Source organism: Crinia signifera, chromosome 2 (assembly GCF_055691185.1).
Source record: "Crinia signifera chromosome 2, ASM5569118v1, whole genome shotgun sequence".
NCBI classification, from domain to species: Eukaryota; Metazoa; Chordata; class Amphibia; order Anura; family Myobatrachidae; genus Crinia; species Crinia signifera.
The window spans coordinates 230,162,623-230,189,672 of NC_139218.1; the positions used below are offsets into that span (position 1 = coordinate 230,162,623).

At 45.3% G+C, this 27,050-nt stretch overlaps 1 protein-coding gene across 1 annotated transcript; it reads left to right on the forward strand.

Annotated features, from left to right (window-relative positions):
• LIAT1 (ligand of ATE1) lies at nt 1-26,570 on the forward strand. The gene is made up of 2 exons (XM_083173986.1): nt 1-498; nt 26,021-26,570. The coding sequence occupies exons 1-2, from the start codon at nt 294-296 to the stop codon at nt 26,443-26,445; spliced, it is 630 nt and encodes a 209-aa protein (XP_083030112.1). The 5' UTR covers nt 1-293; the 3' UTR covers nt 26,446-26,570.
• The last annotated feature ends 480 nt before the right edge of the window (nt 26,571-27,050 follow it).

Here is a 27,050-nt window from a genome sequence, read left to right on the forward strand (position 1 = left end):
TGTGCACCCGTGACTCCGGGTGTATGCAGCAGCGGGCGCCCCCTTCTGTCCACGCTGAGTTTATTACTCCCCGCCCGGTTACCATGGAGACGCGTCCCTGAGCACGTGCGGCCGGCGATGTGCAGCTGCTGTACAGTACATGGGGCGTATGGGAGTTCAAGCAGACAGGTCGCTGTCCGGAAAATGAGTGTGCCGCTTCTATATACATAAGTGCATTTTCCATGGGTTCAAGAGAGTTTTCGGTGACCCCCGTGGCCCTGACTGCTGCTGAGTTACTGGCTAGGTAAAATACTATGGCTGATGCTGGGGGCCATGGCCAGGCTAAAGCGAAGCTGCTGGGGGCTAATGGCAGACAGGGTGCCAAAGCCTCAGTCCAGTCTGCAGAGAGGACCTTAAAGAAGACCAAGAAGAAGGAGAAAAGTGTCCATAAGGCCAGCAACATCAATAACAAGAGGAAGGGGCACAGCTCCAGCACCTCCTCTGCTTCTGATGAGACTGGTAAGATTTGTAGCCTATAAAATAAGCCTTGCTCTGTAATACATCTGTTCTAATAAAAAAAATGGGGAAGACATGTCGGAAGAATAGGGGTAGACACTGAGACACTACAATGTAGCTTACTGTAGGCACAGTGTGGTACAATGCGATGTAGAAAATTCTGGCATGAACAGTTTTAATGCTGCTGGCGAGCTGTGACAGTGAGCAGCGCTGTATGCTTGCTGTCACAGCTCGCAGGGTCAGTATTCAACTGACCCCCTGCATATGCTGATTCCCCCTCACTTCATTTTTGGAGCAAGGGGGAATCGGCATATGCGGCCGCTAAACATCGAGACTCGCAGCAAAATTCCCTGCATTAGCCTCGAGCCTCTCTGTTTGGGGGAATCCTTGCTGTCCTCTGACAGCGAGGATTCCCCCAGAACATTGAATAGGGTGAGCGGCCGGCATGGAGGTTAAACAGTAAGGGCTGTTTCACACAGTACGGTTCCTGCCGCACGGTGAAATCCCGTACGGTCAGGGAGCCGCGCCGCACTCAGAATTTTATAATGGCAGGGATGGCCACAGCCCGGCAGCCGTCCCTTCCAGTGGGGGGATCCGGCTGCAGCCGTGCGGCCGGGCTGTGGCCGTCCCGTGTGAATGGACACAATAGTGTCCATTCACAACTGCTGAGTGCGGCACGGCTCCCTGGCCGTGCGGGATTTCACCGTCCGGCAGGAGCCGGAGTGTGTGAAACCGGCCTAAGGCTGGTTTCACACACTCTGGCTCCTGCCGGACGGTGAAATCCCGCACGGCCAGGGAGCCGTGCCGCACACATTAGTTGTGAATGGACACTATTGTGTCCATTCACACGGGACGGCCACGACCCGGCCGCACGGTTGCAGCCGGATCCCGCCACTGGAAGGGACGGCTGCCGGGCTGTGGCCATCCCTTCCATGATAAACTAGTGTGTGCGGCACGGCTCCCTGGCCGTGCGGGATTTCATCGTCCGGCAGGAGCCGGAGTGTGTGAAACCAGCCTAAGGGCTGTTTCACACAGTACGGTTCCTGCCGCACGGTGAAATCCCGTACGGTCAGGGAGCCGCGCCGCACTCAGAATTTTATAATGGCAGGGATGGCCACAGCCCGGCAGCCGTCCCTTCCAGTGGGGGGATCCGGCTGCAGCCGTGCGGCCGGGCCGTGGCCGTCCCGTGTGAATGGACACAATAGTGTCCATTCACAACTGCTGAGTGCGGCACGGCTCCCTGGCCGTACGGGATTTCACCGTGCGGCAGGAACCGTACTGTGTGAAACAGCCCTAAGGATCACTTGTTTTCTGCGATCCTCGCCGTTTAACCCCCTTGCCAGTCGCAATGATGTCATAAAAGAACAGCCGCAGAGAGAGGTGTCTCTAGAACAGGGATTTGTCTCTAGCATCAGACAAAAATGATTACGGGACACCAGCAATTTACCGCAGAACAGTTGCAAAACTCGTGGACTTAAACCGCACATGTATGGCAGAATTGTGGAGGCACAAAATAATGCAAGCATCTGACTGAGAGATCAGAGAAGTGGGGCTGCTTTAAAATCTAGAAGTGTGGCCCTCAAAGTTCTGGTTGTACACTATTACATTTACCCTCTTAGGGTTTTATTTACTAACATGGGAGTTCTATTAAAGATAGGATGTTGCTATGGACAACCAGACAGATTATATTATCTTCTTGGAGGTGCTAAATAAATAAGTAGAGTCTGATTGGTTACCCATAGCAACATCCCATCTTCAATAGAATTCACATCTTAGTAAATAAACCCCTTAGAATTGGAGCATACCTCTTTGTATTCTCTTAGTTAAATTCCTCCCCCTTTCTGAGTAAACTAACCATACACTAGTTTTACTGCTGTACTGTGTGCCACAATTGTCAGTTTGTCAACTACAGAATGTGAAGGTAGAAAAGAACCTACCAGGAATTTTACTGACCCAATGTCAACAAGGAAACCTTCTTACCTAAGTTTCCATACGGTCTTCCTCCTCTAATTGTAAACTGTGTCCCCTTGATGTACAAATACTTTTTATTTTATTTATTTTTAAATACTGCCTTCCAGAATATTACCTATAATTGGATGTTTCTGTCATGTTAGAACTGTCCTTTCCCTCTTATAAGCCGTACATGTTCCGCACTGCTATGTTGTGTTCTACTATGTACAAATCCCCTGTAGAAAAAAGTGATGGCATTCTAAACCACAAGGTGGCCATACACTACCGCGAGAAGCCCCCTTAAGCCGCCTGAGACCTTCCCGGGCGGCAGGATCACATGTGGTCCTTCTGCATGTGACTTATCTCATGCGATCCTGGTCCCTGCTCCAGGGAAGGGGGCAGAGTCTGAGGTCAGATGTGCAGCAGGTGCATGGGACCACGCATCAGATTTGATCGGAGGTCAAACACATCTGATTTGGCCACTTTACACCCGATTTCTTAGCCCGAACCACCGGAACCAGGTGACAAGTGGCCAAATTGGACTAGTGTATTGGGGCCTTTAATACTGATCCTCCTCTAAAATAGTGGGAAATTTCCTTTTATGTAAATGCCTAGGGGTGGCACTTGTTGGAGGCAGCACTTGAATGCAAGATATTTCCACAGTATAGTACTGTACTGCACTCCATCTTGAATGGAGTGTAAACGGGAAGGACATAAATATACTGCCACTGTTATAGTGTGTACACACGGCAGACATGCCGTGCTATGCGAGTCCCTATACGATCAGATGGTGTCGGGACTCGCATAGCACGGCATGCTGCAGAGGAACAATTTAGACTATATAGTGCAGATCTGCACTATATAGTCTTGCCTGCCCTCACTATATCGCTGCCGATTTGCGCTCACTTGGGAGCGTGCATCGGCAGCGCATCGGGCTCGTTAGCCCTAAAAAGCTGACAATTGATATGCAATATGGCTTCCGATGTTCACTATATCGGGAACATCGGAAGCCATATCGCCCCCGTGTGTACACACCATTAGCTTCCCTGCTTAGTAAATATGTATTCATAATTCAAAATAAAAAAAGGCATAATTACTGGATCTTTTATTATTATATTAAATTGGCTATCCTCAAATGAGGGCTTATAAAAAAAGAATCAATGAAAATAATACATTTCGGTGAGGGGTGGCCATAACTGCTGTGCCTAGGGGCGCCCTTATCCATAAATTTGACCCTGCTCGTAGATACTATATGTTGGCATATAGATGAATAATGCTACATCCCTTTAATCTGAAGGACATTCTTTTCGGATATAGTATTGCCAAATGTCGGTTTTATAATTTAATTGATATCTGTCAACGAGGATCAACATGAATAAACAATACACTTAGGGAGGAATCCACTGAATGGCAAAACTAGACAAGCACAAGTACAGGGATCATCTTTGGCTGTATCCTAGTCTCCAGTACAAGGCCTTTAATTCTCATACCTCTTCACAATAGCCAATTGCAGAAAAAGGTGCAGCAACTGTTTGCCAACATTTGTACAAGAAAGAACAGCCAGGTTGATTGATGGATTATATATGATTACAAAATGACAAAGCTATTCATGTTTGCAGCACTGGCAATAACTAAACAAAAGCGATGTTATTTCAGAAAGTACAAATATGTAAAAATATACTTAATTATCCTCCTACCTGGTGCGTGTGTCTTGTTTACAGCAGGTTCGATGCTGGTATGTATCAAGGCTGTTCACAACCATTATCCATCAGTGCACCTGGAGGCTCTGCCCACAACTGAGTTCCCTGGTTTCACAGCGCATGCATGCCACTCTGACTTTTTGATGCCACGAGAGGATGGCATCACCAGCCTCCACTAAGTTTAAGGGAATCTTCCCTGCATTTAATGCTTGATTATTACTAGTGCTTGTCTGTCTTATATTATTAGAGTCGATCAGATATTAAAAACAGGGATACATACGGATGACCGGCGGTGTGGTTGCCTGAGCCGGCATCCTGATGGAGGGAATCCCGGTAGGGATTAGGTGAGTATATAGCCAGCGCCAACCACTGGAAATGCATCCCATATATACCTGAACCATATGGTAGAATAATATGGCCAATAGAGTTGGATTCTGCTGGAACAAATCTGCAGACTACCAAGGCTGCCCTCATTCATAAAGTATTTGTAAGCACAGCTCATTGCTATGCAGTAGGATCAGGGGTTAAAATGAGATTCAACTGAATTCCACCACCTCTAATGGTGAGGTGGAACATTTTAACCTCCACATTGGCCCTGCACAGTAATTCTCATAGAAAAGCATTCTAGTTTGCAGGCAGATGCCAAACCCTACCACTGGCCCTGTCTAAGGCTAATGGGGGTAGGGGAGAGGGGTAATTAGGTGGTACTGAGAAATTAGTTCCCCTACCTCTGTATGACCACTTTAATCCCTGAGTAGGATAGATGTATTCAGGCAGCACAAGTGGGTGTGGATCAATGGATCAACAATGTACAGTATTGGTTAACAGGTACAAAAATTGATGGTCAACACACTAATGGTCAACCCGTGTTTTGTTTTACAAATATTGTATATTTCATGTTAGATGACCACCATCTTCGGGCAGTAGATGTTCATGTGGATAGGGAAGCAAGCAACTGTTATGCAAACATGTGCAAAACCCAAAACATGGCTCCACCATTTGAAATCATCAACCTTTTGTAACTGTCGCACTTATGCATGTCGACCATATGGGGTTGGTACATTGACTGTTGACTAATACATTGTGAAGCTATCATCTGGATACGGCACAGGCTATTCCTCCTTAAGCACTGATTTGCAGCCAGCTAATGTTCATCTGGCTTCCAAAATGGTTTGTGAGCCTTTGATGAAGTTATCTTAGAGGTTTGATGGAGGACACACTCAGTATACATAATTCCTAGCTCAGTGCCACCTAGATGTTAGTAATGCAGCCTAGAACCTGTTCTAAACCATGTCTTAAATAAAAGGTGAAGAGGTGGCTTAGGCCACACCATATATTGATAAGACAAAATGGTTATTTGGATTTGTTGACATTAAAATGTTTTATGTGTAAGGTCCTGTTTAATACTAGATTATTCCATTGAGTTCAACATTGGTTTGGGGAAGGAAAGGAAAGCAGCTGTTCTATACCATATTTGCCTACTTTAGAAAATTAGTTTCAGGGAGATTATAGATCGCACTGAAAGGCATTGTGCAGAGCACTCTTGAGGGGGCGTGTCACATTCTACCCAAGGGGTGTGTCTATCTCCATATATGGGTGTGTCTACTGTGACCAAGTGGTGTGTCCTGCAGCGGCACATAAAAACGAAAGTACAAAGCGCAGTACTGGCTACACACTGATCTCTCAGCTACATTACACGGAAGGGCTACTCCCTGACATCACAGCTACATTACACAGCATGACTGACATCACATAGCAGGGCTACACATTGACATAACACATGAGGGCTGCATGCTGACATTACACAGCAGAGCATAATACTGACATATACATCATTATATAGAGTATATGTGACATACTATACATTTGGTAGACTTGTGGTAGTTTTTTTTTTTTAAACAGGGCACCTTGGGGGGGTTTAAACTAGACATCTCCTCTGCAGGTCCCACCCTATTAGAATATGAGACAGGGGGAATCAGGGACAAACAGAGAGAAGTGAAAGAGAGAAAGTGTGTGTGTGCGTGCGTGCGCGCGAAAGAGAGACATAGAGAATGTCAGGGGGGGTAGGTAAATGAAGGAAACGTGAGGAGGAGAATGAGAGAGTGTCAGAGTGTGTGAAAGATATGAGATAAATAATTTGGCTGTAAGGAAAAGTGAGGGAATGGCAGAAAGAGTGAGAAAGTGTCAAAGATAAAGAGAGGGTGAGAGAGAGAGAGTTCCCAGGATAGAGAGTTGCTGGAGATGATATAATTGGGGTGAAAGAGAGAGTGAGTGTCACGGACAGAGAAAGGGGCTGAGAGAGAGGGAAGAGAAAAATGGGGTGATAGAGGGTGTCAGAGGGGCATGAGAAGAAGGGGGTGACAGATGATGTCAGGGATATAGAGAAGGGGGATAAGAGAGAAGGTGTCATGGATAGAGAAAGGTGCTGTGAGAGAGGGAAGAAAGAAAGAAAGGGGATGAGAGAATGTCAGGAATAGAGAGGGTGTCACAGATAGAGAGTGGGTGAGAGAAGGTGTAACGGATAGAGGGCTAAGAGAGAGAAGGGGGAGCGAAAGAGAGGGTGTCAAGGATAGAGAGATGGGGGATTGAGAGAGGGAATAGAGAGAGGGTCTCAGGGATAGAGAGAGGGGGGGTGAGAGTGAGAAGGCGAAGGAGATAGAGAGGGGATGAAAAGGAGAGGAGAGTAGGAGGTGAGAGAAGAGACAGAAAGGGCTGAGAGAGGGTGTCCAGGATAGAGAGGGGGAAGAGAGAAAAGGATGTCAGGGATAGAGGGTGAGATGTACTAAGCCTTGAAAAGTGATAAAATGGAGAGTGATAAACCACCAGCCAATCAGCTCCTACCTGTCATTTTTCAAACTGTGGCATGGCATGTAGGAGCTGATTGGCTGGTGGTTTATCACTCTCCATCTTATCACTTTTCAAGCTTAGTACATTTGGCCCAGGGAGGGATGTATTAATATACATCGCCGCCCCTCGCCTGCCAGCCGCCACGATGCTAACACATATGTACTAACATATGCGGCTGGCATCGGATGCGGTGACGGAGACCCCCGCGATACCTGTGATGTGGTCTGCGGGGGTCTCCGTCACATCCCGGCAGCTGTCAGTGTCCCTCTGCATCTCCTCCTCCCCCTGCAGCCGGATGTCCTCCCTGCTGTGACACCTGCTGGGGGAGGAGGAGATTGATGGAGGACGGGAGGGGGGTCGCGGGGACAGCGATAGAAGGGGTATCGCCACCCCTGCCAGTCGGAGATGGGGCAGAAGAGAGCACTAACCAGGCAGCATGGAGGTGACTGTGAGGAACTGCTGATGTCAGACGTCAGCAGCCAAGTTGCGTCCATGCCGGAGTCATGTCCTGGGAAAGGAGACAGCAATGAAGAATGTACATCTAAAATAGACGAACCAGAGGCTCTAACCTAGTGCCGTGGGTAAAGGGGGATGTGATGAGAGTTAGCAGGAGAGGGATACATTTGTGGAGTGGGTAGGTGGTCAGGGGTGCCGTGGATAGGGGGATGTGAGGAGAAAGTTAGGAGAGGGGTACCTGTGAGGGAGGGGTGTCAGGAGTGGGATGTGAGCCTGTAAGCATGGTGACTGACACACTGCTTGGGGCGATGCACTGCTTGGGGAGGGGCCACGTGCTGTGTTCTTCCCACAGGACTACCAGCTATCCTTTCAATCCCCATCCCCATTTATTCTAAACTTGCGCATGCGCAATCCACATTGTAAGAGGGGGCAGCTTTGGGGAATACTGGCACTGCGCTTGGGCTAAAAGCAGGAGCCTTCTGCAAAATGCAGGAGGGAAGGCAAGTCTGCCCCCCATATAACACACCGTAGTACATTATAATACCCAGTACATTATACACCCCCACCCCATATTGGACCTAGTACATTCACATATACAACATAGTATATTATACACAGCCCCCCCCCCCATATGGCACTCAATACACACAGCACATTGCACCCAGTACATTCACATACACAACATAGTACATTATACACAGCTCCCCTCCCCCATATTGCACTCAAAACACACAGCACATAACACAATACTAAATTATACACAGACCCCCCACAACCAGTGAGCACACGTTATATTACACACACACCTGACCCCCCCCCCCCCCCATACACACATTATATACACCCCCCATTACCACAGCACTCACTTGGCTGTGTTCTTCCTTCCAGGCAGTGCAGGAAGTCATCACATTACAGGCAGAAGACGAGGAGCTGTGAGACTAGAGCAGCTGCAGCCTGCAGGACTGACACACACGGAGGAGCCTCAGTGTGGGGGCGGGGCCAGCCTCAGGAAGCCCCGGTTGCTATTTCTCCTTCTCCCAGTGCACAGACAGACAGTCTGGACTTCCTGTCTGTGTGCCCAGCAGCTCGGCCCCCGGCGCTACCAACAACTACCCAGCGGTGCGACTTCCCTATACAGGCCCCACCCCCGGCCAATTCAGGACACGTGCATGCGCAGTCCAAATTCAATGGAGGCTTACAAAAAAACCGGGAGGAAGGAGGGGGATTGCGGGGCAGCGGGAGGCTCATGCAAAAATCGGGAACCTCCCGCTGAATGCGGGGGTAGGCAAGCCTGTTCTATACCACTAGTTAAAATGTGGTCAAAATGAAAATATAAACAGCTTGGGTGAGATTTAATAGGATGAGATATTCAGAAAGTGAGAGATTTGGGAAGAAATCTCCAGTTTTTTAAAGCGGCAATCCTTTACACTGCAAAACCAGTTTGATTTTTAAGTGTAAATGATTGCCGCTTTAAAAAAACTGGAGATTTCTTCCCAAATCTCTCACTTTCTGAATATCTCATCCTATTAAATCTCACCCCTTGAGTCACAGCAAGTGTGCTGGGTCCTATTTGTCCCCAGATTTAGTTGTATTCCGAAATGGTTAGGTAGATGCCTTAAACTAGCAATTTGGTAACTTCCCAGACAAATCATTCACAAGACTTCCTTTGTGCCTCCGAACAAGATCCTACTAAGCATCAGAATCAGCTTTATTGGCCAGGTATACTTGCGTATACTAGGAATTTGTTTTCGGTTTGCTGTGCAGCAGCCAGGTGGGTAAAAAGTAAACGGTATACAATATAAACAATAACAATACAAACAGGTGGGGGAATATGTACAGTCATACAGAAAGTTATTTTGAAGGGACATGGTGTTAGATTATGTGTAAAGGGTTATGGCGTGACTAGACAGTGAGGTGTTCACGTGAACTGCTTGAGGGAAGAAACTTTTTAGGCTTCTGGTGGACCTGGTGGGAATGGCCCTGCCTAAAGGCAGCAGGTTAAACAAGCCATGGCCAGGATTTAAGTGGTCCTTGACTATCCTCGTTGCCCGCTTTTTTGCTCTGAATGGGTACAGGTCCTGGACAGAGGGAAGGTCCATCCTGATGATCTTCTCCGCAGTTCTGACTACCTTTTGGAGTCTGCATTTGTCTCTCTCGCTGGCGGAGCCGTACCAGACCAGTACAGACTCCACAATCGTGGAGTAGAAGATGAGCAGAATCTTCTGTGGGTTGTTGAACTTCCTCAGTTGCCTAAGGAAAAACAGCCTCTGCTGCGCTTTTCCAATAGTATCAGTGTTGGTCCCCCATTTAAGGTCCCTGAAGATTGTGGTTCCTAGGAACTTGAAGTAGTCCACTAGTGACACCACACTGTCAGCAATTGTTAGCGGAGGAACACCAACAGACTTCTTCCTAAAGTCCACAACCATCTCAACAGTTATGAGTGCGTTTAGCTCTAGTAGGTTGCTGCTGCTGCACCACCGGGCCAATCGGTCCACTTATTGTCTGTAGGTCGATTCATCCCTGTCCTTATCATCGGCGAATTTAATTATCTTTACTGATTACACCTCTGAGGTGCAGCCGTTGGTGTACGGCAGGGGTGAGAGTACACAGCCCTGGAGGGCTCCTGTGCTGATGGACTGCACTTGGCATCCGCAAGTTCACAAAGGGTCTTACAACACAATTGCCTGATAATTGTAGTTCCTTAATGTTTCAATTGTTACTAGCTCCTCTTAATAGCAGGGCATCACAGAATCCAAAAAATTATAATAGATTTAGTCCCCATACAGTATGTTTCTGGTGGGCATCATCAATCAAGGGAAGAAAAAGCTTACATTAAGACCTGGTCGGCCTGTGGTTGACAGGTCTTCACGATATTACGTCAGACATCTTTATTTCAGAATCCTACTATCCTATGAGTTAATTGGAATATTAGTTTTTGTAGATCACTTTCCTTCACAGTGCTTAGAGCTACTTCAGTTGCACTAGCGGAACTCACACTATATCAAGCCCTTTTCCAATTACGAATATTATCCACAAACCCAGTGGCATACAGTAGCTACGGCGCCGGAGCCACCAGGGTGCAGGGTCACTCAGGGAATTCCCACAGTTTGCGCCGCAGATGATCGCCCCGCAGTCTGCTGGTCAACCGCAGAGCATTACCTGAAGCAGGAAGGCAGCTGCACCAATCACCTGCGGCGGGAGGCGGGATCCCTTCTTTACCCTCTCTGCTTAGTCTGTGTACAGAGCAGGGCTATGCTGTGGCAGTGTGATTTCCGGCTCCCGCTCCTCTTCCGTGTCCTGGCTACTGCTGCTCTATATCTGCCCAGCTAATCTCTCTCCCCTGTCGCATCCCGCCCGCAGCCCACGATGGCTGAAAACAGATGGATGGGATGCTCAGAATCCTAGGCATGCAGCAATATGTTATTACACCAGCCAAAGCAAGCACCCTTGCACCTGTCTGGCCGCCCACCCACACGCTCTCCCCCAGGCCCCCGTGTACTCTACTGCGCTGCCTGGAGCCCTGGACAGGTAGAGGAAGAGAGAAGACTGCAGCTTCTTCTGTACTCTCCAAGGAGAAAATTCCTAGCACTGGCAGAAACCTGACCAGGCCAGTCCAGTAGTAAGTAAGTTGTAAATGGTTGTTCAACTTATTACTTAGCAGTTTATTGGTTGCATGGCAGCTGGGCAGGCACAGCACACTACCTGAGGAACATTTAGTCTGGAGATTGTATGCTTATATTTAACAGTCAGCACTGCTCGATCACTGTTCTGCAACACAGTATCGGGAGGGGTGCAATCTTTCAGTCATCAGGGGGCCACCACCCACACACCCCTGGCACTATGTACAGTGCCCCCTAGGTATCTAGGTGCCTGTCTCCCTGTCATCAGGGGGCCTAAGTGATGGGGGCCAGCACCCACCCACTAACCCCTATGTACAGTGTCCCCTATATATGCAAGTGGCTGTCTCACTGTCTTCATGTGTGCAATGTAATGGGTGCCCTCACCCACCCACCCATAAGCCCTATATACAGTGACCACTATGTATCTATCTCACTGCCATCATGTCATGGGTGCTATATGATGGGAATCGGGAATCATCTGTCTATAGGTAAGGGTCATTTTTTTGTGTTGTGTAATTGTCATTATAGTGTGTCGTATAGTGTAAAGGGGGGGGGGGGGCAGAAGCTATTTTGGCTGGGGGGAGCAAGCTAATTTTATAGTTAAGCCACTGCAAAAAAAAAAAAAACATTTTCTTCTAAGGTTAAAATGTACTTAAAAATTCCAAATATGTTTAGAAGCACATACTACCGTAATTCATTTCAAAGGAGCTTAAAAAATACATGAATCCAAAGCAGGTGAATATTGTCAAGCTGCTCCACATTTTCCAGAGTGACAGAATTTGGTTAGCAAACAACGTTTCAGAAACTCTGAAGGCCATTACAAAAATTTGCACAGCAGTTGATAGTTCCTTTCCTTGTATTCCATTTCCATATCTGCTACAATGAAATGACATTTAACAAGAAATATGCAGCAAGCACATCTTGTGTTCCATGTTCCCCAGATAAAAGCTGCTCTCTTCGGCTGTCAAGCTCATGCCACCTCTGTCTGTAAAAGAAAAATGTCCTGGTGGGGTGGCTGCTCCTTGGAGTGTCCAGACAAGGGGTTTGATGGGGAGTGTTCGGGTTGTGCGGACAATAGGTGGGTAATCATACAGAAGCAAAAATGTAGGAACATTACGAGCTGAGCAGTGCAGAGATAATGGTAGACATGGATCTCAGAAAAACAGAAGTTAAAAACATAGAACATAGAATTTGATGGTAATGGTCCATTCTTAGAAACATTGGGCCTGATTCACACCAATTTGCTAGGCTGTGTATACTCGCAGCCTAGCTAACAAGTAAGTCCCTCCTCGCCGAAAGCCTACCCCTCCCCAGAATCCACTCACTAGCATGCCTTGTATGTGGCCGCCTGGGAGACAAATCATGGTTGCTGACCATTGAATGATTTCTGCAGCCTTCAGTCTGAAAAGTAAGTCAATACTTACTTTTCAGATGGCTGCTGCAGTCCAAATTTGAGCAGGCACTGACGTCATGTGATGTCAGCCGCCGCCCCACACAGGCATCGACACACCTGCATTCCTAGCAGAATGCCAAAGTTTTTATTGGAACGCCCATAAAACGCTGGATGTTCCCCTGCTCCTGCCTGCCCCCGGCCCTCCCATTACTGTGCGAATGCCTCGGCGAGTGTGATACTCACCGAAGACTTTCGCACAATGGGTTTGCACATACGTAGACCCCCCCCCCAACATCGAAAATGGGTCAAAATACGGAATGCAAGTCTTTCCATTGTTTATCCAAGACCGCAGTTGGGCATGTATGGACCTCTAGAAGAGACCTGTAGCAGATCTTTTTGAAAGTTTGGTAAAATTATTCATTTACTCTTTTTAAATCATAATGACAACAGAAACTACCCAAATTACCCTGATAAAAAGTTTACATACCCCAGTTCTTAATACCATGTATTGCCCCCTTTAACATCAATGACAGCTTGAAGTCTGTTGTGGTAGTTGTGGATGCGGATCTTTATTTTCTCAGATGGTGAAGCTGCCCATTCTTCTTGGCAAAAAGCCTCCAGTTTCTTGGGCTGTTTTGCATGAACTGCACGTTTGAGATCTCCCCAGAGTGACTCAATGATATTGAGGTCAGGAGACTGAGATAGCAACTCTAGAACCTTCACTTTATTCTGCTGTAGCCAATGGCAGGTCGACTTGTCCTTGTGTTTTGGATCATTGTCATGTTGGAATGTCCAAGTCCGTCCCATGCGCAACTTTCGGGCTGTTGAGTGCAAAATTTCCTCCAGTACTTTCTGATAACATGCTGCATTCATCTTGCAGTCATGAGCCATTATTATGGCTCATTACTTTCATGTCAGTTCTGTGGTCTTTCCGGGGTTGAGCCTGTGCCTTTGCAGCTCAATCTTCTGTGAGTTGCTCTATGCACAAGGCTGTGGTATAATGACCTCGTTATACCAGCTTCAGCTGGCAGCATTAGGACTGGGGAGCTGGGCTGGATCTTTCCCAAGGGCATTCTCCCCAGCACTTCCCCACCAGTGATAGTTTCCTGTTTCCTGCTGTTCACCTGTCAGGTTACTGCTCTGTTAGGAGCTCACCTGCCATCTGCTGGTCTTTGGTCAGTTCCTCCCTGTTCTCCCAGTGTCTGGTTATTCCGCCCTGCCTCTTCCATCTGCAGTTCAGTCTTCCTCAGCCATGCTCCGGTGTCCTGTCTGTCTATCCCAGCTTGCTTCTTCATCTCCACTGCTGCTGGTTGATCCCTGGTCCGCCCATGCCAGAGTATGGTCACGTAAGTGCTCCATTGGAGCCTGGTTCTGTTTCTTTATTAATCCCTGTTATCGGGCAAGCTGCCAATTACTTGTGTTGGTTTTTTATTTATTTGTTCCATCCCTGTTCAGTCCTGTGCGGCGATGTGCATTATACTCCTTGGTTGAAGTTGTTTTGGTTGTCGTATTTCTGGCATAGGTTTTACTGGAGGTACCACGGTTCTTTTGTTTGAAGTGTCTGTGACTAGGTCGCCTTCCACGTCCTTGGCCTGGTGCTGTTAGGTAGGTTGTTTCTCCCAGGCAGGCCCTGTAGTTAGATCGCCTCTTGACACTACCTCTGATGAGGCCTGGTTGCACCGGAGTTGGGGCAGACTTAATTCGTCCCTCCAAACGTGGCGACTAAAGGTGAAGCCTAGTTTCTGCAGGTTTCAGCCATCTGTCTGAGGACGTCAACAGAGGTAGTGTAGGGTGCATCGTTGCCGGTCTAAACAGAGGTCCCGACTATGGGTTCAAACCCAAAACCATAACATTTGCAGTACACACATCCCCAAAATATCAGCAATCCACCTCCGTGTTTCACAGTAGGAATGGTGTACCTTTCATCATAGGCCTTGTTGACTCCTCTCAAAACGTAACGTTTATGGTTGTGAACAAAGTTACATTTTTGTCTCATCTCTCCAAATGACTTTTGAGGCTTGTCTCTGTGCTGTTTGGAGTAATGTAAGTGGGATGCTTTGTGGCATTTGCATAGTAATGGTTTGCTTCTAGCGACTTGACCATGCAGCCCAGTTTTCTTCAAATGCCTCCTTATTGTACATCTTGAAACAACCACAACACTTTTTTTTTTCCAGAGAGTACTGTATTTCAGCAGAAGTTATTTGTGGATTTTTCTTTGCATCCCAAACAATTTTCTTGGCAGTTGTGGTGGAAATTTTTGTTGGTCTACCTGAACGTGATTTGGTTTCCACAGAATCACCCATTTTCCACTTCTTAATTAGAGTTTGCACACTGCTGATTGGCATTCTCAATTGCTTGAACATCTTTTTATATCCATTTCCTGTTTTATACAGTTCATTTACCTTTTCCCGCAGATCCTTTGACAATTCTTTTGCTTTCCCCATGAATGAGAATCCAGACGTCAGTGCAGCACTGGATGAAAGATGCAAGGGTCTTTTAGGAGACCAGAAACTCACTATCCTTTTATACATACACACACACTGATTACAAGCAAACAGATCACAGGTGAGGATGGTTACCTTTAGTAGCCATTGAAACCCATTTATGTCAACTTGTGTGCATGTTATCAGGCCAAAATCTCCAGGGTATGTAAACTTTTGATCATGGTCATTTGGGTAGTTTCTGTTGTCATTATGATTTAAAAAGAGTTGTTTGGCAATAAATGGCTTCACCCATCCACTAACCTTGAGTAAAAGAAAAGTCTGTGAGTTATCATTCATATATATATATATCTCATTATAAGCAATACTAATCTTTACAAAGAGGGTAATACTGTACCATGGAGTCACAAACTTGCAGGAATGGATTTCAGTAGCTGAAGGATGAATGGAACACCTGTTAGTGTAAACAGTGACCTAGCCATCATAGTAGTGCCAGGAAGGGGTTAAGCTGTAAAAGCCTCTCCCTGTATTACACTTTGCTCTCTCACCTGCACATTTCCTGTGTACACAGTCTGTGTTTTGTCTTTGCCTGCTGAACCTTTTATATGTTTCAGTGCATCTTGGTGTCGCTGTGTCTTTAAAGAAACAGATTCCAATTACTACCCTGAAAGACATCTTGCCTAGAAGCACGAACACTGATCAGTGCTTTTCAACCTCTGTGCCACGGCACACTTAGGGGTTGATAATTCGCACACAGTTGGAGATTCCCTTTAATTTGGGAATTCTGGGGATCCGCCTTTGTTATTTATTTTGTGGCGGGGGTGCAATCCAGGCAAATGGGGTACAGTTTATAACAAGACAAGAAAGAAAGAAAAAGGTTTTGCACTGTGTACGCACTCCTGGAGAAAGAATTTGAATTTTTCTTAAAACTTGAAACTTACGTGTACTTATATGCTAAACCGACACAGAGAGGTAACCACCACCCCCACCCCCCCCCCCCCTCCCCCTTATCTTTTAAAACGTAATTCAATAAAGTTTCAAGTTTTAAGAAAAATTCTAATTCTTTCTCCAGGAGTGCGTCCACAGTGCAAAACCTTTTTCTTTCTTTCTTGTTATAAGCTCCCTGTCTCACAAGTTTTGGGATAATATCCCAAGGTCTGTACACACTGTATGATTGTGGCCACTGCGGGGATCCGGTGGGCTGCTGGCATCAGCAAGTGCATACATACTTGCTGATGGCAGGGGGGGTGGAATCCATGATGCATTCTCCTCCCTCCTCCGTACAAGCAATAGACAACAGAGGGGGGTCTTTAACAATTCATCTGTGGAGGCATAAACACTGGGTAATATAATAACAAATATCGCATAGAAGTACTAAAATGAGCGACATCACTCATTATATAGCCCAGTGTGTATGGGGCTTTAGAGCTTCCCTGCTCATAATACCGATGTACAGATGCTGTAAAGCCATACTTGCCTACCCTCTCGGAATGTCCGGGAGCATCCTTAAAATTGGATCTGCCTCACGCCCCCTCCACAGAAAGCTAGGCAATTGCCCACATTTTTACTTTGACCCCGGACCTCCCGCCTGCCGTCCTGCATTGCCCAGAGGAAGTGAGTTCAAAGCTAACATTCGCGGCAGTTCGGGAGGGGTTGGGGCTAAAATGATGCAAATTTGCATAATTATGTGTCATTTTAGCCCCGCCCTCTCACTGAACTGCTGCGAATCACGGGATTTGGCTGCAGTGGGGCTCAATGATGTCAGCATTTGCTCCACCCCCTGGACTGCAGGTCAGTGTCTCCTCTTCGGGCTTCTCCCGGAGAGGAGGACAGTAAAGTAGGTAAGCATGTGTAGAGCAGACTGAGAGCTTTGCATTATCGTCACATTGTAATGACATCCAGTCAGTCATTCTGATGCTCTGCGACACTACCTGCCACACATGCAACTGCTGAGAATTCCTTGTGTGTATGGGAAACAGCCAAACACACTCCCCTTCCCCATCACTGGTTGTGTGCTGGTGCCCCATAAATTCTGATGGCAGCCCTGCCAACACCCACAACATCCTAAAAACCTGTCAATAATAACAAATATTAACCTATATTTAATAAAAACAAACTGATGGTGTGCCTGGCCAATTTTTAAATCTTGTTCATTGTGCCACTGCTTGAAAAAGGTTTAAAATCACTTCACAAGTGGTAATGGCCAAGAACAGTGTTACTTTCATTTAACTTGATTAACAGGATTTTGAACCGTAAATGAAATGTTCAATCAATGTTTGCATTTTTATTTTTCCAAAGTATTAATTATTATTTCATTTATATAGTGCTTATCTCCAATGGGACATAATACAGAGGGTTACATTTCATAAAATATAGAAACTATAAATATAATACAAAAGCATGGCATCCATTTTGGGTTTTCATTTTCAACTATTATTCATTCTACCCACAAAGGGTCCAAGGGAAGCAGCCATTTTAGGCTCACTATATATTACACTGATTATAATAGGGCTAGGCAATGCCTGGACGGATGTCACATATTGGGTAAGATAAAAATAATGGGCCTATTTCTGTAATGATCGGTCCCTGGCGTATTCGCTCTGGGTATTGATGTTTTTGCTAAAGGGCCGCTGTCTGGGCGTTCCCCCCAAAATGGTGTGAAGCCTGCACGGGGTAAGCGCCTGATGATCGCCATGTTTTCTGATAATAAAAGTCAGCCTAGACTGACTTTTATTTACGGATGGGTCAAAAATCATTCGATGGACGGTGACCATCAAATGATTTTCGGTCCTTACGCTCCCATCTGAATGGATGTGTATGTAAAGCATCCATTCGCATTGGGACGGGCAGCGTTAAAGGGCTCGCTAAGCAGCCTTATTAGAGACCCACCCAAAAACTGCCTGAGCTTTCCTGCAATATCACAAACGTCCAGAAAACATAACGTTTTTGACCATAGAGGAAGGTTCTTGTTAACAACATGCAGCATGGCTGTCGCCCCAATAAACCCCGCAACCCCCCCCCCCCCCCCACTGGCATCGGCAAGTGTGTGTGCACTTGTCGATGCCGGAACCCTGCCACAGCCAATATCGGCAGATAAAATGAACAGTGACTAACAAGATACAAAGTGCATAAATTGTTTAACAGGGTGTTCATCAAGCCCTTAAAAGTAGCAGGTGAGGCAGCCATCTGGCCTACTCATTTTCTCAGAACATAAGCTCTATGGGAAAACTCTAGTTCAGTTCTCATCAGACCATCTTAATGCATAAACACACTGGGCAGCTGACCAGGGCCCCACAATTCTAGAGATCTCCCCGAGCAGTGACGGGTGGTTGCCACACTTTTAGTGTGCCCAGGCAGAATTCTCTACCTACTCCCAAGCCTGAAGCTGGACAGTGAATGACTTCCAGCATGCTGATTGATGGATGGCTGGAGCTACAGAGTGCTGACAGCCATTCAGTATATGGACACATGTGGAAAGATGGCACAGCACTGCAGGAGAGGCACGTTCAGATATTTTTATAATTGGATCCTGTGAATGGCTGTGTAATGGCCCCAATGCACTGTTCTGGGTGTACTATGCTATTAATAGGGCCCTGTCTCTCATGCCACTCATGTCAAACCACATGCCCATTGGGCCCCACATATCATCTTGTATCCTCAAATCAAACTAAATGCTTATCAGGCCCCGCACATGTCATCAGACCTCATTTCTAACTGTATGACCCTTACATCTACCCCATGCCTATAAGCTTTCCCCCTCTCCTGCCCAAAAGAACCCCACATGTCATCAATGTAAGTGTTACTGTACCTTGGCCAACAATATGTCCGTTCGTTATGTATGTCCTTGTGAACACAGTTGCAGTTTAAAATATCAGCAAACTTATTTGCTGTACACGCTTTCCTGCTCCTCTTGGTTGGCTGCTTCCTCAGCTTTCTGGCCCAGCTTTGCAGCACACAGAGCCTCAAAGATTGTCCATCCCCTACCCCCATACTCTACAAATTTTGATCTCATGCATTCCTCACTTCTATCAATTCTATTGTGTAACCCGCCAATGTAGCTGCTCTGCGATTGGCTGCTGCTCTCAGAATAAATCTTGTGAGTTACTGTATATTCAAAACCTGTCTGATTTTTCATAGGCATCCAATATGCCTATACTGGAATTATTACATTCTCTGGTCATGAGTGATACAAGTCACTGTGATGTCATAACTTAACCAGTGATCATCTGTAATGAATTTAATTTACTGTTCAATTTTTCTGGGAGGAGTAACCAATCTTTTCAGTTTTATAAAGAAATTTAGTACTGCTATTGTGGTGAGGCTTCGTTTTTTTATTATTTGCTTTCTAAATAAAACCATTAAGTTTAGAAATCCAATTGTAAAGCGCAACGGAATATGCGTCGCTATATAAGAAACTGTAAACAAATAAATAAAAAAATGCAGAGTATAATTGCAGAACAAAAAATAACAATCCCCAGATTGCTATGTGAGGCCAGCAGATGGCACTCTAGTCATTTAAAAAAAAAAAAAAGAAAAAACTTGTTATATATGTTTTGCTGTATATCAGGTTATGTTCAGGCAATTGTAATTAATTTTTTTCTATGATGATTGGAATTAAGATTTCTACAGCAAATAAAATGTCTTGTTTTATATTTAAAACATAATTCAATCAACACGTTTTTATTCTATTACACTAGAGTGGAGATCGAAAGTTTGGGCACCCCAGGCAAAAATTAATTTTAATGTGCAAAAAGAAGCCAAGGAAAGATGAAAAAATTGCCAAAAGGCATCAAATTACAGATTAGACATTCTTATAACATATCAAAAAAACAGTTTGATTTTATTTCCATTATTTGCACTTTCAAAATAACAGAAAACAAAAAATGGCGTCTGCAAAAGTTTGGGCATCCTGCAGAGTTTATAGCATGCACCGCCCCCTTTGGACAGCTGAGACCTGGCAGTGTCATGGATTGTTCTCAATCATCGTCTGACATCACCTGGTCTTTCCAATCTCAAAGGTTTTAAAAGCCCAGACTCATCTGACCTTGCCCCAACCAACAATCAGCACCATGGGTTCCTCTAAGCAGTTGTGTAGAACACTGAAACTGAGAATAGTTGACGCTCACAAAGCAGGAGAAAGCTATAAGAAGATAGAAAAGTGTTATCAGATGCCCATATCCTCTGTTCGGAATGTAATTAAAAAATGGCAGTCATCAGGAACAATGATAGTTAAAGCAAGATCTGGAAGACCAAGAAAAATATCAGACAGAACAGCTCGCAGAATTGTGAGAAAAGCAAGTCAAAATCCATGTTTGACTGCACGATCCCTCCAGGAAGATCTGGCAGACACTGGAGTTGTGGTACACTATTCCTCTTTAAAGAAATACTTGTACAAATATGGTCTTCATGGAAGAGTCATCAGAAGAAAACCTCTTCTACGTCCTCACCTCAAAAATCAGCGTTTGAAGTTTGCAAACGAACATATAGACAAGCCTTATGCATTTTGGAATCAAGTTCTGTGGACCGATTAGGTTAAAATCTAACTTTTTGGCTGGAATGAGCAAAGGTACGTTTGGAGAAGGAAGGGCACAGAATTTAATGAGAAGAACCTCTGTCCAACTGTTAAGCATGGGGGTGGATCAATCATGCTTTGGGGTTGTATTGCAGCCAGTGGCAAGGGAACATTTCACGAGTAGAAGGAAAATTGGATTCAATAAGATTCCAGCAAATTTTGATCGCTAACTTGATGCCATCTGTGAAAAAGCTGAAGTTAAAGAGAGGCTGGCTTCTACAAATGGATAATGATCCTAAACACACCTCAAAATCCACGGTGGATTACATCAAAAGGCGTACACTGAAGGTTTGGCCATGGCCTTCACAATCTCCTGACCTCAACATAATTGAAAATCTATGGATAGACCTTAAAAGAGCAGTTCGTCAGCCCAGGAATCTCAAAGAACTGGTCGACTTTTGTAAGGAAGAATGGGCAAAGATACCTCAAACAAGAATTGAAAGACTCTTGGCTTGCTACAAAAGGCGTTTACAAGCTGTGACACTTGCCAAAGGGAGCAGTACAAGGTATTAACTCTGCAGGGTGCCAAAACTTTTGCAGATGCCATTTTTTTGTTTTCTGTTATTTTGAAAGTGTAAATCTTTCAATGGCTTCTTTTTGCACATTAAAATTAATTTTTGCCTGGGGTGCCCAAACTTTTGATCCCCACTGTATAAATATAGCCACCTTTTTAGTGACTACTGTTATTATCACTATTATTGTTATTGTTATATTTTACTAAAACCACAGAACCTACTGATATGTGATTTTCACTATTGGGTATGTAATTTTCCCAAGCAGGTCCTAGGCTAAGAGGGGTATACAATTCCGTGATGGATTTAAAAAAAAATTTTTGATGCTTTTAGGTCAAATTTACTTTCAACCTATTCAATTAAAGTGCCAATTTTTCAACCGTGGAAATATCCGGCCTGGTTGAAAAATACGCGGATCGACAAATTTTTCGCTGATCTACATCTAGTTAGGCTGGGTACACACTAGAGTGATGTGGACTCATGGGAACATACTTCCATCATGCTCTTGATCAGGGGTTCTCAGACTCTGGCCAGTATTCAATGCCTCAGATTCGCCGTTTTTTTCAGTGAATCTGGCAATTCCCTGGTTGAATGGCGAATTTTCTGTTAGAAAAAACAATTCGCCATATTCTATGGAGGCAATTCGCCATAAATGAACCACGAATGTCTGCCGATTCGCCGAAAATGATTCTCCACAATTCGCCTGTGATTTTCAATGGGGTTTTCAGTGGAATTCGCCGACAGTGTATTCAATGCTCAATTCGAGTGCTGCATTCTCCATTGAAATTCGCCATGAGTCTCCGTTTAGCATTCGTCATCTTTTTTAGGTGAACTGTAATGTGTTCTTTTAAATTAAAGCGTTTTTATTTATTTTTTTGGTGTTAAAAAATCAGAATATTTTTTCTATGAAAGGGCATGCTATTTTTATTCATATACTTGCAGCACATGAATATATTTTCAATATTTTTTTTTTTTTTAAACAATATATATATATATTTTTTTTTTTACACATTCGCCAGCAGGGGGCCGGGAGCCGGAGCCGCTCATTAATATTCATATATTCACTGCACACTGGTCCCGATCATTACATAGGCACGATCGGGACCAGTGAGTGCAGCGGCTCCGACCCCAGCAGCACCCTGCCCTTCTGCTGGGGGTGAGGTGAGGGGAGGGAGGAGAGGGGACGGGAGGGGGGAGAGATATGCGGCTCCAGCAGTAGCAGACCTCTTGATGTCAGCGCTGGGGCTGCCGGAGGACTGCTGCTGCAGGCTGTGCGGGGGGGGGGGAGGAAAGGGGGATTCGCCTCAGGGATTCGTCCGCCTGCCGTCTGCCCCCCTCACTCATGCCGGGAGCCCCCACAGGGACGCAGCAGCAGCAGGCCTTTGGCTCCGGCAGCCACAGCACGGTGATGTCAGCGCTGGGGCTGCCGGAGCTGGAGGACTGCTGCTGCGGGCTGTGCGCGCTGGGGGGGGCATTCCCCACTACCATTCGCCTGTATTCGAAGTCAGGGGCAGCGAGCCCCTGACGCATTGAATAGTGTGGGCCGGGGGAGCCACACGAATTCAAGATCAGCGATATTTGCTGGCGAGCGCACAGCGAATCCAAAACAGGATTCGCTACCTTGCGCTCGCCAGAGCATTGAATACCTGTCTCTGACCCCACACAGTTCACATTTTTCAAGATCACCCTGCAGATGCACTGGTGCATTAATTATTCATTGACACATTTTCAAAGATCCACTGGTCGACCTATTTATTTCACTTGTGATTCTGTGAGGAGACCTGCAAAACATGCACTGTGTGGGGTCCTGAGGACTGACTTTGAGAAGCTGTGTTCTAGAGACACAGAAATCAATGGTTCAATGGTATCAATTAGCTAACTCCAATTTCATAAACCATAGCTGGCCTTGTCTAGAAAATTCATGCATTACAGTTCAACAGTAAACTCAATGTTTACTATTGCCTTTTCACTAAATGATACATGTCATGGACAGTTGAACAATCTAATCTTTATAGTACACCCTGAGTTAATAAATAATTTCTTTATTATGCAATGTTCAAATAGATATACAAATCATTGGTTAGACCTCACCTCGAATACGCAGTGCAGTTCTGGGCCCCACACTATAAAAAGGACATCATAGAATTAGAAAAAATCCAAAGAAGAGCAACAAAGCTTATTAGGGGAATGGAGAATTTAAGCTATGAGGAAAGATTAAACAATTTGGGACTATTTACACTAGAGAAAAGACGTTTAAGGGGGGATATGCTCAACATGTATAAATATATTAGGGGCCAATATAAGGAACTGTCAAATACCCTTTTTTCTACTAGAAAGGAATGTAGGACGCGAGGGCGCGAGTTTAGATTAGAAGAAAAAATATTTTGTTCATCTAAAAGAAAAAATTTCTTTACAGTCAGAGCAGTCAAACTTTGGAACTCTGTTCCTGGAGAAGTGGTGTCGGCAGACACTATAAATACGTTTAAAATAAGGGTGGATAAACATTTATTGGTTAAAAACATCCATGGGTACGAATAAGTAACATAATCTGTCTTTAAAATATCAGAACATACTATACAACAAGGGATAAGCTAATATAAACATATGTTGAACTAGATGGACGCAAGTCTTTATTCAGCCTCACCTACTATGTAACTATGTAAGATATTATATTGCACTCAGATAGGTATATGATTGGCAGCTGTGGCGTATTTATAATGGGTGCAGTGTTTGTGGTGCACATGGGCCCCTGAGTCCCAGGGTACACACGCTGCACCCATTTTTAAATTACTTACCACCCAGAGTCCAGGGATGGAGGAAGCAGCACTTCAGAAATTACTGGAAAAATGTCCACCATGCCATTTTTCCAGCGATCTGTGCATGCGTAGTAGGGTCTGCTCTAGTGCTCAGACACTGCTACTCACGGAAGAGAGCAGAGGACCCAGCTGGAGGAGACTGCACACATAAATCACCAGGGTAATCATTCAGCCACCTAGCAAAACAATGCATGGTGGGCAGTGTGGGGTACCCCCAATTCATGTGCTCATTACATCCTCTGCCGATTTATTGATTCCATATTGCTGTATAGGGACTGATGCAGAGTTGGACTGGTCCACCTTCTACCCCCACCAGTAAGTGGCCACATGTGCTCCCGTTGCCTCCGCTATGAGCGCTTTTGGACTGTGTGGTGGTTATTGCATCTGCTTCCTGGTCATGGCTGCTACTTATAGCCAACTCCTGGGATGGCAGGTAACCTGGGATTGCAGCACAGTATGTAAAGGAGGGGGTACAGAGTATGTAGTATATATGGTGAAAGGAAGCAGTATATGGAGGTGCCCTGTATGTAGGGAGCACTATATGGAGGGGTATGGTGATACGTAGGGGTAGTATATAATGGGGGGTGGAGAAGTACCGTGTATATAGGGGTGGTATTTGGTGGGGGGGGGCGGGTGCAGTGTACATGGGGTCTGTGTGTATGTGCCTGGAACACAGACCCGTTCACCACCCTCCACTGTCCACCAGAAGCACCACAGTGGTGAGGAGCAGCATTAGACATATAATAGAGATAGATATAGAAATATATAGATATGATACTATAATGCCTTTAAATTCATATTTAATTACATGGTGTGTGTGTGGTCAGAAGGTTGACCCTCACAATGCCCCAGTGAGTATGAAGAACTCACTACAGTATACCGGCATCAGGATTCTGGCATAATTAAAAGCATGCTCTAACACCTGCACAAATAAAATACTCTAAATAGCTTTATACCTGTGGCGGGATTCCTCCTCCCCAACCACCATCACTAGAAATTACACTATCCCATACAGGGATTTGGTCATGATTAAGCACCATTTTGCCTTGATAATTCTAATTTTTATTACTGGATGTTGCACCAATAGAAAAAATTGTTTAGTAAGTAAGTTTATTTTATATAGCGCACTTTCTCCAACAGGACTCAAGGCATAAGTTTATCAATAGTTCACCTGCTTCCAGGTACCAGGCCACCTGCTTAAGTAATCACCGCTTACACAATTGTATATGTTTAATAGGTTAATTATCAGAGATTATTTTGTGCTTACTAAACCGGCCCCTAACCCATTATTTCTGCACAGCAAAGTTCTCAGTGTGTTCCATGAAGCATTAACCCCTTGAGTGGTGGGTTTTCCTGGGGCAGGACAAACCTACCAGGGCAGATTTGACCTACCACACAAGGTACACTGGTGCAGCCACTGACTTCTGTGGCAGCCCCTGCTCCCCTGGGGCCGCTCAAGGGGGGGTGGTCGGTTGTGAGGTGTTAGTGTGTTCAGGCACCCGAATGCTCGAGGGCTCCTGAACAGCTCCGAACTTCTCAAACAGGGCCTGGTGGGGGGCAGCTGCAGGTCCCGACGCACGATTTTGACAGGTCGTGTGGTGCATTGTGTGTGTTTTGATTGTACATTGTCTGGTGTTTCGTTACGATGTGCTGTTCCGCAGGTCGAGAGTACGATCCTCAGATCTTATATGCTGCATGTAAGATCTGAACAAGCTGCTAACAACCAGTATGCTGGGAGTTGCAGATCTTACGACAGATCTTATGTGAAATTACAAATAAGATATATCAGGTGTCTGCAGGGCCGCCAAGAGGCATGCGGGGCCCTGGTAAAATGTTGGGGACGTGGCCTAATCGCGGGAGGCATGGCGATTAGTCCATGCTCCAAAATGTTACGTGGGGGTTAAAAAAAACACTCTAAAGTCAAGGGAGGAGTGTTATTGTCATTCCCCCTCAGCAACAGCACACACGCTGTCAGTGAGACGCTCATGCTGAGCCTGCTGTCAGCACAGCACATGCTGTAAGTGTGTGCTGCTGCTGCCCGAGAGGGACAGAGGGGGAGGGGGGGTCCGGGCCTTGGTTATTAGTACCCCCCCCCCCCCCTCTCGGCGGCCCTGGGTGTCCTGGGGAAATCATTAGACAACTTGGATATGATGCTGGTTGTCCTGATGTAATGGCGAGCTTAACAGTACAAGTTTTCATGTAAACATTTATTTTACAGAAAAGGGGATCAGAAAGAACATAAAGAATCAATCAACAATCCCCCCATCTTCAGAGCTACAGATAACTGTCATAAGGGACTCCAATGTCCAGTTAAATGAGCTGGAAAGCAAGAAAGAGAATGAATCTGCTGACAGTGACTGTTTATCCACCATACCACAAGAACATCCCATTAATGAGAGCTTGCGGTGGGATGGAGTTCTCAATGACCCAACAGCAGAAGAAGAGAGAATTTGCCAATATAAAATCAACAGGCGGAAACGTTATCTGCTCGCTGCTCAGAAAATATCCCCTAATGCTTTGCCTTCAACCCAAGTGCATAGGGAACCACCTCATGTAGACTGGAAGCAAGATCCATGTGCAGCTGCGGACAGCGGCACAAAATTCTCAACCGACACTAATTCAGAACAAGATGTACAAAGCTGAGCTCTGATGTGCCACGGACAGCACTGCTAAGTAAAAGTGCTTAGAACTGGTTTCTAAATAGTATTGTATCCTTGTTAAAGCTGAAGAGTAAAACTATTATACATGTAATAAACAAAATTGATACATGTGATCATGTTGTCCCCCTCCAAGAGAAGCATTTGTTTCTGATCTTGGGATTTCAAATCATACATGTGTGAAACGAATGTTTAGTTCACTTTATACAGAAAGCACAATTGATGTTTATTTGCCAATGGTGTGATGTTATGCCTATGGTCAGTTTATCTGTTTATATTATGTGTGTTGAGCAGAAATCTGAAAATGATACTGAGTTTGTTTCACATGAATGACTTTCATATAGGTAACTATACAAAAAAAATGTAAACGATTTACTTATTGCCTCCTACACTTACTATTGCAATTCGATTTTATTGGTCTTTCATACCGGATTGTCATCCAATCTATTTGAATGGAGAGTTGCTTTACAAAAAAAAAAAAAAACATATAACTCACTATTAAAATTAAGATATGGAATAATCCTAGGTGTGATGGTCCAGGAAGGAGGTGTTAGAAGGGGTAGGGGAGCACAATGCGGATTCACTCTATCG

What these genes read in the sequence shown, in the direction of transcription:
- LIAT1 (XM_083173986.1), top strand. Translation starts at nt 294, where the DNA reads ATGGCTGATGCTGGGGGCCATGGCCAGGCTAAAGCGAAGCTGCTGGGG. An exon ending in CTCTGCTTCTGATGAGACTG is followed by an intron (nt 499 to 26,020) that starts GTAAGATTTGTA and finishes TTTATTTTACAG; the next exon opens with AAAAGGGGATCAGAAAGAAC.